This window comes from Falco rusticolus, chromosome 2 (genome assembly GCF_015220075.1).
Source record: "Falco rusticolus isolate bFalRus1 chromosome 2, bFalRus1.pri, whole genome shotgun sequence".
Lineage (NCBI taxonomy): Eukaryota > Metazoa > Chordata > Aves > Falconiformes > Falconidae > Falco > Falco rusticolus.
Window position 1 is genome coordinate 78,895,029 of NC_051188.1, and position 18,518 is coordinate 78,913,546.

At 42.3% G+C, this 18,518-nt stretch overlaps 1 protein-coding gene across 1 annotated transcript in view; it reads left to right on the forward strand.

The window, feature by feature from the left end:
• BACE2 (beta-secretase 2) overlaps positions 1-18,518 on the forward strand; it is a 204,746-nt gene that overhangs the window by 154,837 nt on the left and 31,391 nt on the right. Inside the window, exon 5 of the mRNA XM_037377929.1 lies at positions 16,458-16,546. Coding sequence (XP_037233826.1) covers positions 16,458-16,546 — 89 coding nt within the window. The remainder of the gene's footprint in view (positions 1-16,457; positions 16,547-18,518) is intronic.

An 18,518-nucleotide genomic window follows, 5' to 3' on the forward strand; every position in this document is an offset into this window, starting at 1 on the left:
CCCCCCCCGCTTTAACCAGAGGTCTGTGAGCTCTAGTGATAGTGTCTGGCAAGACATATTTAAAAACTACTACACCCTGCAAGGCCTTCATTTTCATGAAGGGCACTTAAGACTTCGAGTCTGTTAGTAACGTTAGCTGTTACATTGCCTCCACAGTTTATCATCTTTGAAAATTTCTCACTTATTGTAGGTGAAGCAAGTCTGACCTGAAATGTTATCTGGCCATTGTCAAGTATAACTATGTTTTAAAAAAGAAGCTGATACAGTGGCATACCCTTGCTCATGTGCATCTCCACTATGAATCAGACATACCTCTCTCCCTTACTGGAAAATACAGATTTCATCATAATTTCTTTAAATAAGTGAAGGAACTTGTTGCTCCTATTTCTGACCAGATTAGGACTTGAGATCTGATCTTCAAAGAAAAGGAAAGGAAGTGGTTTTTTCCTGCCATTGATGGGACTGTCATACATCTTGCTGCTTTTCAGTCTGGTTTTGCTATGTAGATCTGAGCTCATGAAGTAAATGCAGTACATGTTCTGCGGATAGCAGAGTGCTGTTAAAATTGAAAGTTTTACATTTTAATTTTTATCTGTTACTTCAGTGTCCTTCAAAGCACTTGAAATAGCTCAGGACTGAAATAGATTTTATTTGCAAATTTTTGCACATGAACTCCCTTAGTTTTAAAATAACAAGTTAGCTGACTATCTGTCTCCGCTTCTCTGCATATGTCTACATTGCAGCCACCCATGCAATTGGATTACGGCATTATAGAACTGAGCTAGTAGAAACCAGCTAACTCGTGGATCTTAACAGTCTAGTTGTGACAACAGGGTCCTCTGCAAAGCAATCTACTGTGCTTTTGCAGGTGGCTCTGCAACACGCAGTGAGCTCCATTACCGCTGGCAGTACCTGAGGTAGCACGAGCATGTCTGCATCAGCTGCGTGTTTTGGTTTTGCTATGGCAGCAGCTGCATGCTCTGTGCAGCAAAGGCAGCAGCAGCCCAGAACCACCCAAGATCCTTGCCAAGGAGCTGGGTAAACTTCTCTTGGGATGGAAGTTTGGCAGCTGAACCTGCGACTGCCCACGGGCCTGGCCTTTTCCGCGAGCTTCCTCCAGGCGTGGCTGATGGGCTTTCGGCCACGCTCCGAGAGCAGTCACCTAGCAAAGTTAGCTCTCATGCCTTCAGAAAGCCTTGAGCCAATGTTTGCTTCCTGTTTTGCCAAAGGTTGATAAAATAATACCTTCCACCCCCCCCCACACCCCCTCCTCTCTCCTGCCTCAGAGTTCTTCCCTCATTCTTCCTTTTGCCTGTCTCTCCTTCTGCTCTCGCTGCCTTTTTATGTCTAAGAGTATTTTAAGGGGAGGGCAGCAGGGGACAGATGTTCTAGACCTTTGTTTCAGGTTTTTTGAAGAGTTCTCCTCAAATAGATGAAACCTGTGGGGTATGGTGGAGAGGGAATTTGAGGAAAATAAGGTGGATGGAGAAAAAAATCTTACTGGAATGAAAATTATAATTCATTGAATACAATTAATGTGTCATAATTAAAATGCTCTTTTGGAGGGAATCTGTTAAGACAGTAATTGCACTTTACAATCCTTCTTTTCCCTCACCACTGTTTACTAATAATTTGAAATTGTGAAAAATAAATTACTTGTAGATTTTGTTCTCTTTGCTCAGCCTGTGAGTACTAAAATTAGTTGATTTTATTTAGCTTTATGGTTGGTTTATTTTTGTACCTACCTACTAGCAAAAACTGCTGTTAAGCTAGACTGCATGTGTTCAGGGAAAATGCTTGTCTCAAAGTCATAGCTAGTCTGGTTTCATTTTAAAAGAGGAAAGGTATTAATGTTGCAGTAACACTTGGTAAACTTTTCCTCCTTAAGGACACAAATGAATCCATTCTTGGGGATCTGCAACTGTTTGATAGCACTACTTTTTCCCATTGGTATTTTTGTTTTAAAGAAAAACAGACAGCAACTCAAGAACTGAGAGTCACCTCTCCACTTGAGGGAGGGAGCGTAAGTCTTCTCTCATTAAAGGCCAGCTCCTGCCATTTGGCAGGGAGAAAGTAGTTGGATCCTTTTGGTGGCCGTCTCTCAGATAATTCCTTGACATTTGTTTGTGGATCTGCCTGCAAGAGTGGTCCATAGAAGAGTGCCTTGGAGCCCGCTGCGGCTTGTGCTCAGGCTCACGTCAAGGCCAGATGTGAGAATTTTCTCACCCACCCAGGCTCTTTCTGTTTCTTACTTTGCTGCCATAGGAAGCTTCACCAGAGAAGATCAGCCATTTGGGGCTTCTGTAGAAACGAAAGGTTTGCCTGTGAAGCCATTGTATGGAACGCTGGATCCTGTGTGTCCCCCCTGGAAAATTTTATTGTGGTAGTAGGGAAGAAAAAAAATGCATCAGGTCAGCAGAAGGTAAATTTTGAAGATTGCCTTTGGCAGCAATAGTTTTGGCATAGGAAATAATATACTAGAGCATCTGTTTTGACTGCAGGCTTCAGATCTATTTTCGAAAATGTGAAATCTTGCAGGGGTTTTTTTCTTCCTACATAAATGGCAACTTTACTTCCGAAATTCTGTTCTGATACCTGCTGATACAGAAACCTTGACTATCAGAGTTTGTGGCATAAGAAATTAACAATTATAGCGTCTTTTCAAGACAGAGCATGGTATACCAGTTAGGAAGGTCTTCAGGGCAGTATTACCACGCTGCTTAAGCATGGTATGGAGAGACCTGTGCTTTCATTCACTGTGCTGTCTAGTATATGTCTGCTACGAGTAAGAGTGAAATGTGAAGCATGTCAGAAAATGATTCATCAGTCCTACTGATACTTCTCTGTGACTAAAGAGATTTTTATTTAATCCATTCATTTTTCTTCTTGGTGACTCTCAGGTTGCAAATAAGACAGAGGAGTCCAAAGGTGGTCACACTTTCCAAAGTCTGAGAAATGCTGTAGCAAGATAACATCTGATGCAGTCACAGTGCTTCAGTTTATCTGCCACAGAATAATCTTATTACTTCATGGCTGCAAAGTCCTTCAGGGAATAGTACAAACATTTAGCTTGATCCCAAGTGCCAGATTTTTGCTGTAGGGTTGCTGAGATAAATAAGGGGGAGCGTTGTGGGGGGCAGTGTGGTGTGTCCAGAAAATTTCTCAGTCGCTGTAGTTACGAATGTTCCAGCTAATGTTAACTTCCATTTGCACTCTGCTGAGCCTTCAGGTTAACGTTTTCTTGGCAAGTGACCAAATATTGGAGTTACTACCTGCACATTTGTGTTCAGGTTCGAAAACTTGCTCCACAGCAGGTGTACATGACATTTACTGTTGCTAAGGGATGAACTTCCACAATTCTGGTGGCCTGAGCACCATCGGCTCCAGTGTGTGGGCAGCAATGCAGCTACACTTGTCGCCTTCCCAGTGGTGCGTAAAATGTTGGAGCCCTGGGCTGCTGCAGGACCTGAGGTACCATCATCACACAGTGGGTTGTAATCCCTGGTCCAAGTGGAAGGTAGGTTAGTTCTACATACAGGTTGATAAGTGGTGGAATGAATAGTAGGAAGCTGTCTTCTGTGTGTTGTCGCAGTGTGTACTAGCAGACTTCATCGACCTCGGAGCATAACAAAGTCTTAACTTCCTGCCCTACAAACTCAACTCGGTAGCTGAAAAAAAAAAAAAGCTGTGTTCCTGCATGCCTCTCTGTTCTCCTGTGTAATAAAGACTTTTATAGTGGAACTTGGTTAACAATTGTAATGATGTATGAGCCACAGGCAAAGCTGTTTCATTTCCCAAAGCTGCTGCCTCTACAGTATTAGCCAGGGTAAAGACTAAAGTGTGCATGTTTGAAAAGGAAAGAGAGAAATAAACGAGTCCAGTAGCAGGGGGAGGAACCTACTGATTTAAAAAAAGAAAAAAAAATATTTCACTTGAGAAGCAAATCTGCCTTTTAGATTGCTCTACCAAATTTTTCATAAAAGTTAGAATAAATATGAATAAAAATATTGTTGTTATTTTTAATAGATCAAACATGTTATTGTGACATTGCTTAACACCTTTTTTTCCTTTTTTTTTTAATTCTCTCTCCGATTGGATAGTCCTTCCTGATATTATGGAGTGGAAAGCTGCTTTCTGTTTGTGCCTTTTAACTCCCATGTATAATTCCAAGAAATACCCATGATGACAATTAAGTTCTGTTCCTTGGTAGTATCCTAAATAGGTCAGGTGGAATGGGGAGCAAAAGCCTTCTGTATGTTGTATTCCCTTTATTAATTACCAGGGAAATAAAAACACTGGGGTTGCAGCACCTTGTTTGTGTTCTAGACCTGGGGCTGCCTGTGTACGTTCCTGTAGCCACTTGAGATGACACCGACCAGCGGGCAGCTGCCTGACCCTATGCCTTGCCCCAGAGATGTGGCACAGCTTTTCTAGCAGGGAATACAATCGGAATTACCAAATTCCAGTCCTTGTGCTTGCAGTAGCTGGATGGGGTTTTTTTGCCTGATCTCTTCCCTCCCTCCCTTTGCCTGCACCAGATCCAGCCCTGCCCCTTTGCCGTTCATGTAGCAACAGCCCAACAGGTGTGTGAAAGTTTGGGATCATGGTCCTTTCTGGGCAGAAAGGGAGGAATGGAGGTGAGAGCTGCTGTGGCTGGTGAGGAAGAGGTAGTTCAAGGGAGGTAGAGGATGGGTCTAGTCTTTTCAGCTCCGCATCTGAAACAGGCTGAAACATCACAGTTTGACGGTATGTAATACTGTAGCAGCTCTCATATGTTGAAACAAAATCTGGCAATGTTGCAAGTCCAGTCCTGAAGAACAAGTCGTGGCATTTTTATAGCAGAGGTCATGCCTTGAAGTACAGGGAGTTCATAGTTGGTTTTATAAGCTGTGGTGCACTAATTTATTTACTTCTCCATGTCCAACAATCTTGGCTAACCCAGGGATCCCAGTATGTGGACGAGGGATGATTGGTAGTTTCCTGGCCTCCAGGAGGGAGAGGCTGCTTTCATAGCCATGAACCTGACTTAAGCAGCAAGGTGGGGGATCCCATATAATCGTGTCTGTTGGCTTTCATTTTTGGGAAGGTTGGTTGTTTTACCTTGCAGTGGCTGAATAGAGAGAAGCCAAGAAATAGGATGCTCATACACTCTGGTTTTGTTGCAGTGTTTTAGGGGAATGACTGGAAAGTATCATATAAGCATTCAGTGCCCTTCTTGAAGAAAAACACTAAAAAAAATAAGCAAGCCCTTCCTGAAAGCAGGCAGAAAGTGCCGCTCGAAGGACATTATAATGAGCAGCCCCACTGTGTGGGTATGGCAGTGCTACTGGGAACAGCCTGTTCTGGGGAGAACAGATAGACCTGATATGTCAGGAGTGTCCTGCCTTCACCTCTTTCTCTCAGCTCTCCAGGCTTTGAAAAACCTTTGCTAACAAACACCCGTCTCCAAAACTAACATCTTGACAGAGGAGGGGAAAAAAACTGAAAAGAATCGTGTCGCTGCGAGAGCAAGTTGATGGGGGGAGGAGAGGGAAGAGATCAGACCCAGTGTGCAGCCTTCTCAAAACTATGTTTTTTCTCACTGCTGTCCTGCAAATTTCTTTTTCATCCTACCCGTCTCTGAAATGTAGCCTTTTTCAAAGTTAATCACAGCCTTCAAAAGCTACTTAAATATTGCAATAGCAGCTTTGGCACTTTGTTTCACATCTTCAGTGCAATTTGAAATCCAGGGACTTATTTAAATTTGAGATGGAAGTTCAGGTCTTTGGTGCAAGGGAGACCTTATAATGGAGGTAGAAGCACAGGAGTGAGACTGAGTCTCTCCTGAGAGGCAATGGTACTGTGGTGTGTTTGACAAAAGGGAGATTACCAAGAAAAATAACAGTGCTCGTGAGACTAGAGATACCTCATAGCCTATGCTCAAGAACATTAGGAATGGGCTTCATAAGCTGTATTGAAGTTTGCAACATGGCCCTTGATTAATTCTAATATTTCCACATGGAACAGTAAACATGGGCAGTGACTGATGGTGTAGAAGCTTGTACAGCATGAGGAAGGTTTAAAAATTAGTTTAAGCCTTCTTGAGTTTACTTAGTATGGCTTGGCTCTGTGCAAAAGTGTAAAGCTGTTTCAGTCTTGGAGATACTGCAGTTGGAGGGGTTGTTGCTTTAATTTCAAAACAAACTTTTTTTTATAGTATAGGACTTCTGAAACTAGGTATAGAAGAACAACTAAAAATACCTTTTTTTCTTTTTTTCGACAGCAGTTTCTCAGTCTAATTAACAATAGAGGTAAAGAAAAGGGTGACCTGACAAAATATATTGGAAGCTAACTTTGGAGAGCAAAAGCCTCAGAAAATTGAATTTCTGAACTGTATGCAGCTCCTAACTGTAATCATTCCCTGGGTATAATACATGAACATAGAGTTACTGATTTCATTTCCTTAAACAAAAAAAAACAAAAACCACCAAAAAGACCTCCTTGGGTATCATATTCTGAAAGGCAGTATATTAGCCTGATAAGTCCCTTTCTCCTTCCCCTTCCCCCCCCCCCCCAAAAAAAAAAAACAAACCAAAATAACCTTCTCTAAAATAATTTGACATAAGCGTATGTTTTTTAGAAGTATCATGCTTTAAGTAGTAGTGGTAAACAGAACAGACGTAGCAGACATTAACACTGAGACACTTGAGGTGGGTGGTTTGTTGCTTTTCAGTGAGGTGGTTGTCTTTTTTTACAGAGAAAGTTTAGCTTCAGGTCAACTGAAGTAATTTCACAGTGGTTTTCTTCAGGAATGAAGCAAGACAGGCTGTGGTTAAGCGCAAGGGTACAAGTGCATAGAGGCTTGTTGAGCGAGCTGTCTGGGGATAGCGAAACCCTTTTTTGCTGGCCAGTGATGTCTGCGCCCCTCTGTTGTGAAACACAGTTGTGCAGCCTTTCACCCACCTCCACCACTTCCCTGTTTACTATGGAGCTAGAAGCTGTCCCTCTCCTCAGGTACTCCTACAGCGCCCATAGCTCCATGGACTAGTCGCCATCTGATGTGGCTGGCCATTGCTCTAAAGGGTTCAAAATCTTGCCAAGCAGTGCCCAGCAGGTCTGCTCTGCGGTGGCTATGCTTGGGGATTTCAAAGCGAGAAAGGTTTAGGTTGAGAAGGTGACTATGAACTTGGCAATGGCATTCACGGGCCTATCTGCAGGAGTCAGGCTGGTAGTAGAGATGAACTTAAGGCATTTCTTTTGTTTCTTTTTACCTATTGAATTAATAGCTGTCTCTCCAACAGCTTTGGCCACCGTGTTCTCTGGGGTGGGAGAGGTGAGCTCTGGACGAGACGCTTACTAATTTAGATCTGGCAGAGAGCTTAGAGGTAGCTTGTCTCTAAATCAAGACTGCGTGGGCACTGGGATTCCTCATGAGTCTTGCAGTTAGATGTGAGAGTTGGTCCCAGTGGCATTCAGCTTACAATCTCCCTGTCTCATCAGTGCTTTATTGCAATTAGCAGAAATTGATGAATTTAATTCCTATACACCTACTAACAGGTGGAAACGTGCTTTCAGATTTTACAAGAGCTCTGTGTGTACTTAAGTGTAAATAGCTAATGTCACCTGCATTCGTTCTTTAATTTTAGGATGTGTTTGTGGGGTTCTTTAATCTTACATTTATCTAGGCACTCACTAACCTTTCGGTTCAAGAATATTTTCAGTATAAATGTAGAAAATACATTTTCCTTGCTCAATTTTGTAAGCACTTGGGTGCCTTACTGCTCTTAGTAAGAACTAACAGTCTACTTGATGTTAACGTGCATTATTGGCTACACTGGGAGAGGCTGATGAAGATTCCAGTCAGCTCACATGCAACCCCTTTTTTCTGAAAGGTGTGGCTCCCGGGGGATCTCTTTAGCAACCCTACATCTATTAAGACTATTGTGGTTTTCATCAGTCTTCTCAAACCACTTCAGGCTTTTCAATGGTTATTTACAGGTGAGATTTTTCTAGACCTCTAGGTTATTGCTGTTACTGGACTTCAACTCCAGATTTTCCTTAAAACCCAATGCTTCCAGCATGGCATGACTTCAGCTGTAGCTGGTTTATGTGAACTAGAGAGTTGCTTCACACGCCTTGGTTTTTGTCATCTGTAGGGTGTGCTATGGGAGAGGGGGAGTTGTGTCTGGAAAAAAAAAAGGAAAAAAAGGTTAATCTTTTCTGAAAAGGCAATGAGACAAAATTGCTGCGATTCACACAGCTCTAAGATAAGCAAGTAATAGCTCATGTTCAACAGCAAAGCATGTTCATATAGCATGAATAGGATGAATGTGTTGTATGATAAATCTAGACACAGCAAATAAATTTCAGCCTGAAAAATAAGATACCACATGAGACGGCATGTGCAGAGAGAATGCTAATGTTTAGGGAACCAAAGGCATTGGCAGAAAGGAGAGCACAGAAATGAAGAATAGATATTTTGTTTTGTTACTAGGATTGATTGGCTGACTATTTTTTTGTCTTTAAACCATAATAGCCTTCCCTTATTGTCAAAATGATAATATATATAAAGCACTTCCTGTAATATTTCTCTTCAAAATGACTATTCATCAGTCCCAGAGTCAGATGCTCATATTTCAACTCACAATTTAGTTCAGCAAGTTTATACTTCAGAGCAATCAGTCATTTTAGCATTTGTGTTTTTAATACAAATCTCAACTACAGAAGCACACAGTGCTCTTAAGCACGGATAGATTGGCTAATCCAGATAGTACTTTGTAATCTTCTGGCAAAGGAAGAGATTATTGCTTTTCAGAGAGAAAAAAAAAGAATAAATAAAGTATTCCTCCCAGACTAGCAGTGCAGATCATGAAAAAAATAGAGAGCAAAGACTGAGTATTCTGCTGGGCCCAGTGCAGGTGGGAGAGTGTCCAGGGACAGCTGAGCATTTTAGGTGGCTGGGGGAGAAAGTGAATGAAAAGGTAGCATAAATATGGGGTCAGATCCCAGGTCCTGATAACAGCTGGGAATGTGGTGAGGCAAATGACAGCGAATGCCAAACATGGTCTGGTGGGCTTGATCTGCTTCTGCCCCGAAGAGAGCCTCCATTTCCACTTGTTCTCCTGCTTGCTCCTCAGCCTACAAACACACCACAGAAGTGACAAATTTCTCTTGTGAAACCAGGAATTAACTTTGGTGATATACTTTTACCTCCTGGTAAGTTTTCATGCTGCAATAAATCACCTTCCTCTGCGTCCCCAGGGTGACGTTGCAGTGAAACGTGGGCACCACCTGCTGAACAAATGGCATTAGAAAATCATTAATCTGCGTTCCCGTTACAGTTTTCTTTCTCACAATGCCTGTTTTATCTTGGCTGCATGGTTAAGCCCTTCTTATGACTATGGGAGGATTTTTTTTTAAGGTAGTAGCAGACAGGTCTGTTTTCTGTGGTGAGGTGACCTCCCTCAGGGCACCACAGGAAACACTTATCCTGGGCTCATCCTAACACGTGGGCCAGCCCCCTCTGCCCCCTTCCTCCTCCTCCTCCTCCTCAGAGGTCAAGTGTGATACCATCCAAGCTGCAGAGGGTCATTTGGCTCTGGATGGGCTGTTTCTCCATCATCAGTGGCCGTGCAGTTTTCAGTCAAAAAGCTAAGTTGTTTTCTGGATTCCTCTACTCAGCACTGGTGAGGCCACACCTGGAGTGCTGTGTCCGGTTCTGGGCTCCCCAGTACAAGAGAGATACGGACAGACTGGGGAGAGTCCAGTGAAGGGTCATGAAGACATTTGAGGGATTGGAGCATGTCTCACATGAGGGAAGGCTGAGGGAGCTGGGACTGTTCAGCCCAGAGAAGAGAAGGCTCAGGGGGGTGGGGTGTCTCGTCAACGTGCTTAAATACCTGAAGGGAGGGTGCAAAGAGCAGAGAGCCAGGCTCTTGTCAGAGGTGCTCAGTGACAAGACTGGAGTCAGTGGGCACAAACACAGGAGATAACCTCTAAATGTAAGGAAACCCACTTTTTTACTGTAAGGGTGACCAAGCACTGGCACGTGCTGCCCAGGGAGGCTGTGGAATCTCCATCCTTGGAGATACTCAAAAGCTGTCTGGGCATGATCCTGGGCAGCTGCTCTAGGTGGCCCTGCTTGAGCAGGGTATTGGACCAGATGACCTCCAGAGGTCACTTCCAACCTCAACCATTCTGTAAAGTGCTGCAGAGCAATGAGGACTAGGCTGCTCCAGTCCAGAGTGCTTACAAGGAATGAAAAATGGGAGCGTCCCATCCCTGCCCCAGTGTTCAGGGGCAGTGTGCCAGCCAGTCTGTTGTACAGACCAACAAACACACCCTTTTTTGGTTTTAGTCATACCTGTTCAGCAAAATACGTAGTACACTGCAAGCAGAAATGCGTCATTGTGGAGACTGTTTCAGTTTATGTCTAACTTTGCAGGCCCCTACATCTAGAAATGCTTCCAAAGATTCCTCTAACTCATCTTATAATTAGGTTTTATTTCTGTATCTCAAGAGGAACAGATGACATCTATATTAAAGCCTAGTCTTCTGAATTTGTTTATTAGAAAGTAGACTGTAAATGCTAATTTCAAGTAATACAGGGAAAAAAGCATACTGTATCTCTGTGCTTAAAATGGTGCTGTATATTATAACATCATTAATTTGTAGAAACAAATTGCTGAAATAACCTGACTGACAGTCTGTGCCAATAATAACATGTGATAACTATGGGCAAACAGCGCATAGTTGCTAGTGTGTTTTCTATTTCACGTGACGGTTGTAAGCAATTCTTGCCAGATGGGCTGATATTGTAATTAGGAATCGTTGTGCTAAATGAGGCAGTATTTAAATTGGCAACTAATTTTCTTATCTGTTAACCAGCTTGAAATAGAAGAGCTGTTACCCAAACCATTTCTAGCTGCTAATCCTTAACAAGAAACATAGCACTTCTTTACACCTTTTTTTTAGGCACTGTCTAGCAAATTATTTTCTGTAGGGTTTATTATGTGTGGGACAAAATAAGAGAGAGAGAGGATTAAGAGATGTTACAAGTTCAGGAGTTGTTAGATAGGGTGGACTTTACAAAGTCAGTACATCCTGATGTGTGGTAACAGCTCATGAGCTGGTAATGGGGGATGCTTCCTATTTATAGTCTCTACATGTGGACAAAAAAACATTTTTACTCTGTGATAGTTCACTGTGTGGCATATTCCATCAAGCAGAGTAGGACTGTAAGGCCTATTTTAAGTGTGTGCCTGCGAGAAATTGTGAAAGCACAACAGTTCAAGATTTTGAATGGCACATGAATGTTACTAGTGTGGAATGGTCGCTTTCTTTATTGGGAGCAGGAGAGAAGGGAAAAGAAAGGGGTGCCCTTGAATCAAGTTAAAATCCCAGAGAAGGCATTGTTGCTTGTAGTTTTCATCATGAACTCTTATGGAGTCAGCTTCTTTGGTTTGCAGGTTTCTGTGGTGGAAACTATCAATTGCCTATCGTTAAGATTTTGACTGAACCCCAGAGTAAACATAAGGCTGAATGAGATTGATTGTTATATTTATGGGTGTATCTGTGCGAATCTTAATCCTTTTCCCCCGTCCCTCTCATGCTTCAGCTGAAGCAAGGATGAAAAGCCAAATACATCTTGCAGTCTGGTTTCTTCTGTCCAGTGGTGAAACTATTATTGCTTGATATTAAAAGGATCGGACCCATTAACTTGAAAAACCTACAGTGGATTTTTCCATGGGCCAGTCTTTTAATGGGGGTGAAGATTGTCACTAGCTCAGTGTGGGTTACCTAGGGAATCATACCAAAAGCAACAGCACGACAGGGTTGCATGCAAGCCTTAGGATTCCATACCTGGAAAAGGCTGTGTATGCGAAATCACTCATGCAGAGAGCTGCTTCAAAGAAATGCATTATGCACTTGTAGCTTGTGGGACTTGTTTTGTGTATTTTTCTTAACGTTACCAAAAACTCCCAACCTCAGACTAAAACAGGAAAGAGAAAGGTTGTGGGTCAGAACAGAAACAAGGTCTGTCCCTGCTAGAGGATGCTAGCAACCTCTATGCAACAAAAATTGAACGATTGCTACATTTTATGACTTTTCCTTGAAAATGTGAAGGAAGTAACTTTCTGAATGCCTGATGGGTAACTGCAAATTGCTGTCACCAGGCAGTTAAATGAGGCGTAGATAATACCTAGTGTTGACGACCTGGTATTGATGCCACTTGCTGTAACAGATAGGGCAGGTGCCTGAACTGCAGACAGGGGAAGATTTGCTGAATGAAAAAAAAAAAAAGACAGATCAATAGGGTTGGTTTTGGTTTTTTTTCTTGCTGATGTCAAAATACAATAATATTCAGCAGTGGAAAGCTTAAAAATATTAAAGACATAGTGGTAATTTAAATTATTGAAGCAGTATAGCATACAGTAAATGCTATTTGGTCTTGGCACTAAGTCAGGCACTGGGAAGTTTGAGGGATCCTTTAAATATTGACAATGGGTTTGACTTCCAGTTGAAAGAAGTCATTACGACTGGGTTTTTTCAGTGTCTCTACCCCTTCGGGGTAGAAAAAATACAAAATGCATGGCCAAAGGAGGCTTCACTTTCAGTGTTTCTGACTTTCAGTAAACAGGTTTGGATTTGTTTCTTTTTGTAAGCACAACTTAATGTCATGGAGTGTCAGATTTCCGTTGTTTGTCATGACAGAGATGGATTTTACTTGCTTTACTTTGATTACTCTATAGCTAGGGATCTTTATGAACCTCTTATTAGTAATAACAATGCTGTTTCCATATAGGAAGTGCACCCAGCAAAATAATCTCTGGGTATGATACTAGGTGCAGATTTTATGTTCCGTGGCTGTGGTAAAGGTGACCTTCAAGGGGAAGAAACAGCCTTTTGCATTTGCTGTCTGCTTTCTGCTATGTAGGTCTGAAATTGAACTTGGAAACCACAATAAAAAAAAAAAAAAACAACTTTAAGGCTTTCCTTCAGTGCCTCTAAAAACAAAGGGAAAGTAGGTTTTCATTGTTTTCAATGCTGGGCACGTGATCAGTCAGCAGTCTTTGGGCAGTTTTGCCTTCATAGCCTTGTTCAGCCGTGTGTCTCCAACCTTGGCTGTTTGCAAAATTTGACTTCATCTGACAATCTCTGACAAAACAGGGTGATCACTAAATAATCAGATCTCAGTGACAGGAAATGATTCACCTGAGATGGCCATAAAAAACCCCAAGGAACCTGCCCTGCCTGCCCATGAGAGCTATGATTCACCATCTCGGACTTCACAAGGAGGCAGCTGGAGAGGGTGCTGGCACCACTGTTGTCTCTGCCTTGGCATCAGGATCTTCTATCCCTGTGGCAGAAAGGTAGAGGCACATAGAAGTTATGACAGAGTATCCCACTGTCACAGTGCATAGCTCAGTGAATCAAGCTGAGGTGCCTTTGATTTAAATTTTCTTTAGTAAGCTGGGTGGTGAAATGCAGTGGCTGGGGAGTGAGCGCACAGTGTGTTTGGCTTCATCTTTTGAGAGAGGGCAGGGCTGACCTCTGGAGATGGGGCAGGATGGGCATCCCTGGACCATAGCTCCTTTGGTTGCCACCCTGTGACTCACCAGGGCTTGCCTGAAGCTCCCCCAGCAGCACCATTAAACCCGCATCAGGCAGTATGGAATAAAGTAGGCTCCAGTGGTGGCAACATGAACGTGGTTCTTAATGAGATGTGAAGGCACTAAAGAAAATTCAGACCCAAAGGGTAGCCAGGAGAGAAAGAGAACTCAGTAAGTTATACCCACCCTAAAATGAGCAGCTAATCACTGGTGCTATTGTGAGGACTACAATAAATCAGTGTCTGCCCTGGCCGCCTGCATCTTATTATGCATAAACATGCGGATAGAGAATGTCAGCCTCAATAGCGATCTGTCATGTGAATGCTGCTGTGTCCGAGTGGGCTGGCACTTGCATGGTTAGCCAGCTTTGGGTTTTTGTTTTAGGTTTTGGTAGTTTTGTCTTTTTTTTTTTTTTTTTTTTTTTTTTTTTTTTTTTGGAGGGGGGGGAGTAGGGTGGGGGATTGCTATTTTCTTTTGGAAATGTTGATTTGTGCCATGCTGTGGGTAGTAAATTTGTGAACTCTGTGATGATAACATTGTATTTAAGGTGTGGGGGTAAAATAGCTTTCATATATGTCATATCTAGTGATTGGGGTTTTGTTTGGTGTTTTTTTGTTTTGTTTTTTTCCCAAGTCCTCCTCTGTGTGTGGTGTCATGCATATTACTGAAGCTAGGGCAACACCTACATGTTTTTATGCAGCTGATGTGTACTGCCCATTACTGAAGCATCACAGACTGCCTCAGAAAGGCTAATTAATTTAAGCCCTGCAGCACCCCTTTGAGGCAACTTTTGTTGGTCCTGATAGATGCACACACTGTAGCTGCTCTTTGATATTTATTTTTAATATGATTTCTATCCCAGAGGTGGAAAAAATGGATAGTTCTTCCTTTGTTAGGTAGTTGAAAAAATGTTAGACTTTTGATATAATTGAAAAAAAATATGTAGCAAACTTTGGATTTCATTGCAAGCCATGCCTCAGTGGTTCATATTTTCTTTTAAAGCCTCAGCTCCTGGAGCCAGGTGAACTTGTAGATGTCCTTTTTTTTTTTAAACATCTGTGACTAGCTCATGTGGTTGCAAAATAAATTCTAATGTATTGTCTCTGCTTAATCTAAAATCTGAGATGCAGTGAGGTACTTGGCTGAGGTTGTGGATTTGTTTCTTTTTAGTCTTTGCATGATTAGGACTGGGACTACTGATGACAGAGCATGCGTGTTGTTCAGAAGAGTCCCACAGATTACTAGTTGATTTTGTGTTCATGTTTTAATTTCAGAGCTCCTCAGTCCCATACTATATTGAGGTAAAACAAAGGTAACGGTCTCCTCCCTCCCCCTCCATGAGCAAACCAAAGACGTTTTTGAACATCAACTCACAATTTTTTGTCTATGCTCAGTCTTAAACTTATTAAAGGAGGATTCTGCTTTTCTTCTCAGAATGCTTTATCCACCTCTGTATTTAATCTCCTTTCTGAGGTCAGCCCTGTTTCTCCACTTCTTTTGCCAATACTAAACTCATTCCCCCTGTCGTTCTCTCTTACGCTTCCCACATCCACTTTCAGTGCTAGATCCCTAGCTACCTCACATCTTAAGGAGTCATAAGCACTACCAAAGTGGCTGCTTCAAGCTAGGTTTAAACCATGCACAGCCCAGTGCTCATGTCTCACTTCCTTCTGCAAGGAAAATTCTTAATTCCTTAATATTTTTCTAGGGAGCAGGTGTCCTTACTGCCTAGAGCATAATTTCACGATCGTTTTAAGCCAATCTGAGACCACACTGTCACCAAAGGAGTCACCACCCTTTGTATCTGCTCCTACCATCTCTTTTCAAGTAGCTGTCTGATATGGCAGATTGCCATTTATTTTTTTCCTTTCTGGCAACTGTAGGTGAGAAACCTGATCTGATTTGCATCACGGCCCCATGGGTATGAGTGCTTAAGCCAAGAAGCCCTAGGAAGCATCCAACCAAGAGCAGGAAAAAAGTCTGACCACTGCTTTTGGTAGGAGTACAGTCCTGAGTGACTTAAATTATCATTTAATGACACTACATTTAATGTAGTTTCAAGGTCTCACTGAAAGAGATGGTCCTGCATCCAGCTGCTTGCTCTTGTGCTCTGTGTTAGCACAAGTTATCACACAGCTGTGCTGAACTAGCCTGGTTACCTGTGCCAAATGGGGAAAGGAGACATCTCGTTTTGTCTGTGGGGTTTAAAACTTAAGCAGTTTTCCACTTGAATTGTCCTCCCAATGAACCAAACAAATGGCCCACTCTTTGGCCACCTTTCAATCAGTGCTTTTCACAGTGTTTATAAACCTGGCATCCTCTTCAATGCCTAAAGGTGGTGAAGTCTCTTAAATGCCTAAAGGTGGTAGGTTGCTGCTGCTCAGGATGAACCGGGCATTGTTCCCATGCTCTCCAAGCCACAAGGCAGCTTTGTGCTTCTGCTTATTTCTGCTCAGACTTGTACTCAGCTGCTGCCTTGAAACCTCATAAGCTCTAAGGCAAACAGTGCTTTAAACAGTATGAAATTCAGCCTATATCCTGGATGAGCCAGGCTGCTGAGACACATGAGCTGGGCCAAAAAGAAATTTGAGATGGTCGTGAATTCATCTGCTGTGTGAATATGGACTTGGCGGGTGTTCCCCCTTCCAGGAACATGACTATTTTAAAGCACTTCAGCATGATCAGCTATTCTGAAGGGGCTGCAGCAGCTTATCTTTCCCAAAAGTGACACTTTGTATTTATTTTTCAGGGCAACTTTCATCATAATTTTTAAACTGAAGGTAATTTAAGTGAAAGCTTTAATGAGTGTGTTTGTTTGTTGTAGTTGGATATGAAAACCACCTCTCCTTTCTTCTGTTTCAACAGTTAAATATTCTGGTTGACACTGGGAGCAGTAATTTTGCTGTAGCAGGTGTGCCTGATGCTGATGTCACCTCCTACTTCAATACCGAGCTGTGAGTACCTATTCTGCATGCTGTGATGGGTTAGGATGTCATTTAGATTCTGGCTCTTCCATGTGAAGGAGGATGATAATGCAGTTTGTGGGACTCCTATGACAACTCCTAAGGGTGGGATGTTTGTTGCGTCAATGGGAAGATTGGTCTTGCCTGATGGAAAGACCTGCCTGACGCACTATGAACAGTCCCACTAATGTCAGTGCAACTGAGCTCTGAGGGCTGTGCTGATTAGAGCTGGAGGAAAGGGAATTACAGGGTAAAAATCATTTGCAAAATCACACCAATTTCAGCCAATTTCTTACCCAAATAGTCTTGGAAAAAATTTAAAGTTTAAATATACTTTCCCTTTGTTTAAAAGCAAAAATTAAAACCTGTAATTGTATGTTTCTTGACATTTCATCCAAACCCAAAATTAGTTAATCAAATCAAATTTGTTGTTTAGTTTTGCCAAGGGCCTCAGTCAGTTAGTAATCTGGACAGACCCTGCTGAATCTGTTTGTTTGTGAGATACTACTTGGTGGTTTTGGTGCTTGTTATGGACTAGATATGCTGTGCTTAGCATGAGCTGACATCAGTCACATCCAAGCACAGCTTTGTCTGTCTGAATCACTATCCCTCCTTTCTTCCTTCCTTTCTGCCCTTCTCTAGTTTCAATTATTTCAGGTAAACTTCTCCAAAACACAGTGTCTATCTTTAGCTGAAGTATATGGTATTTAGAGGACCAGGAGGCTGGAGAGTATCACCATTACCTCATTACCTCTTCATGTATTTTAACATGAGGATTCGCACTTTTATTCAAATGAGATGCATTGGTAATGGAGGGAAAGCCAGTATTTCCGTGCTGCCTACTAGAATAGCCTTACTCCCTGTCACATAATCAGGTGTTAATGGAGATATTTCACATCTCATTCTGATATAGCACAGGTCTGGAATGTCCAGAATTTGCACCTGAAAGCTATTTCCACACTACCGCAGAGTTTTACATGCCAGCTATCCCCTTCCATAGGTAGTGACTAGAGGAAAAAATTACAAGGAATTAAAAGCACAAGCTTCTCCCTTTTCTCTTAAGTGATGTTATTTTGTGTGAAAGGACAAGGCCTCTTATAAGAACCATAAACCATTAGCAACAATGGCAGAGAATGTGTGTTGAGAAAGGCTGGGAAATCACTTGAAGGTTACAGCCTGTTATCAGTGTTCTCAGTGTACACTGCCTTTTGAGAACTTTGATATAAAATTAATAAGGAAACTTCGAAATTTAGGCCCTGAAGCATAAAGAGTGCTTTGTAAAATGATTCTAACTGAAGTCATTACAGTCCAGAGCAATTGCAATAGCACTTTCTGGTTTGGGTTGGATTGATGGAGTACTGCAGTATGCTCAGAGTAAAGTACAATCCTTAGCAGGCTTGAACCTCACTGCACCATGCTCCTTCCATGTTAAATATTTTAAATACATTTAAATAAATGTCGTCTGGGAGGGAGCCTGACCCCACTGAAATCAGCTAGATGTTTCAAAAATATTGTTTGCAAGAAACCTCTGTAGGTCACCTAGTACATAGCACGAATGAGGCAAGGCTATCACCAGGTCAGGTTAGCCATAGCTGAGTCCAGCCATGTCCTGTAAATCTGTAAGGGTGGAGAGTCCATGATCTCTCTGGGCAGTGCGTTTCATTGCTGTGCCATACTGTGGCTGCACCACACTCCTTCCTGGGGAGAAAGTATTTCCTGTTGTCCAACCTGAACCTCACAAAATATAAGTTATGGATGTTGCCTCTTGTGTTATTGTCCAGCACTGCAGAGAAAGGTTTGGCCGTGTCATCTTTGTAACTGTATTACAAGTTGTAAACTGCTGCAAGATCTCCCCTTGGCCTCTTGTTTGCAAAACCAAAGCCCAGATCCCCTCAGCTGCTCATCACAGGTCCTGTGTTTGTGGAATGTGACCTATCTGTTAACCCTCTGGCAGTCCCTCTTC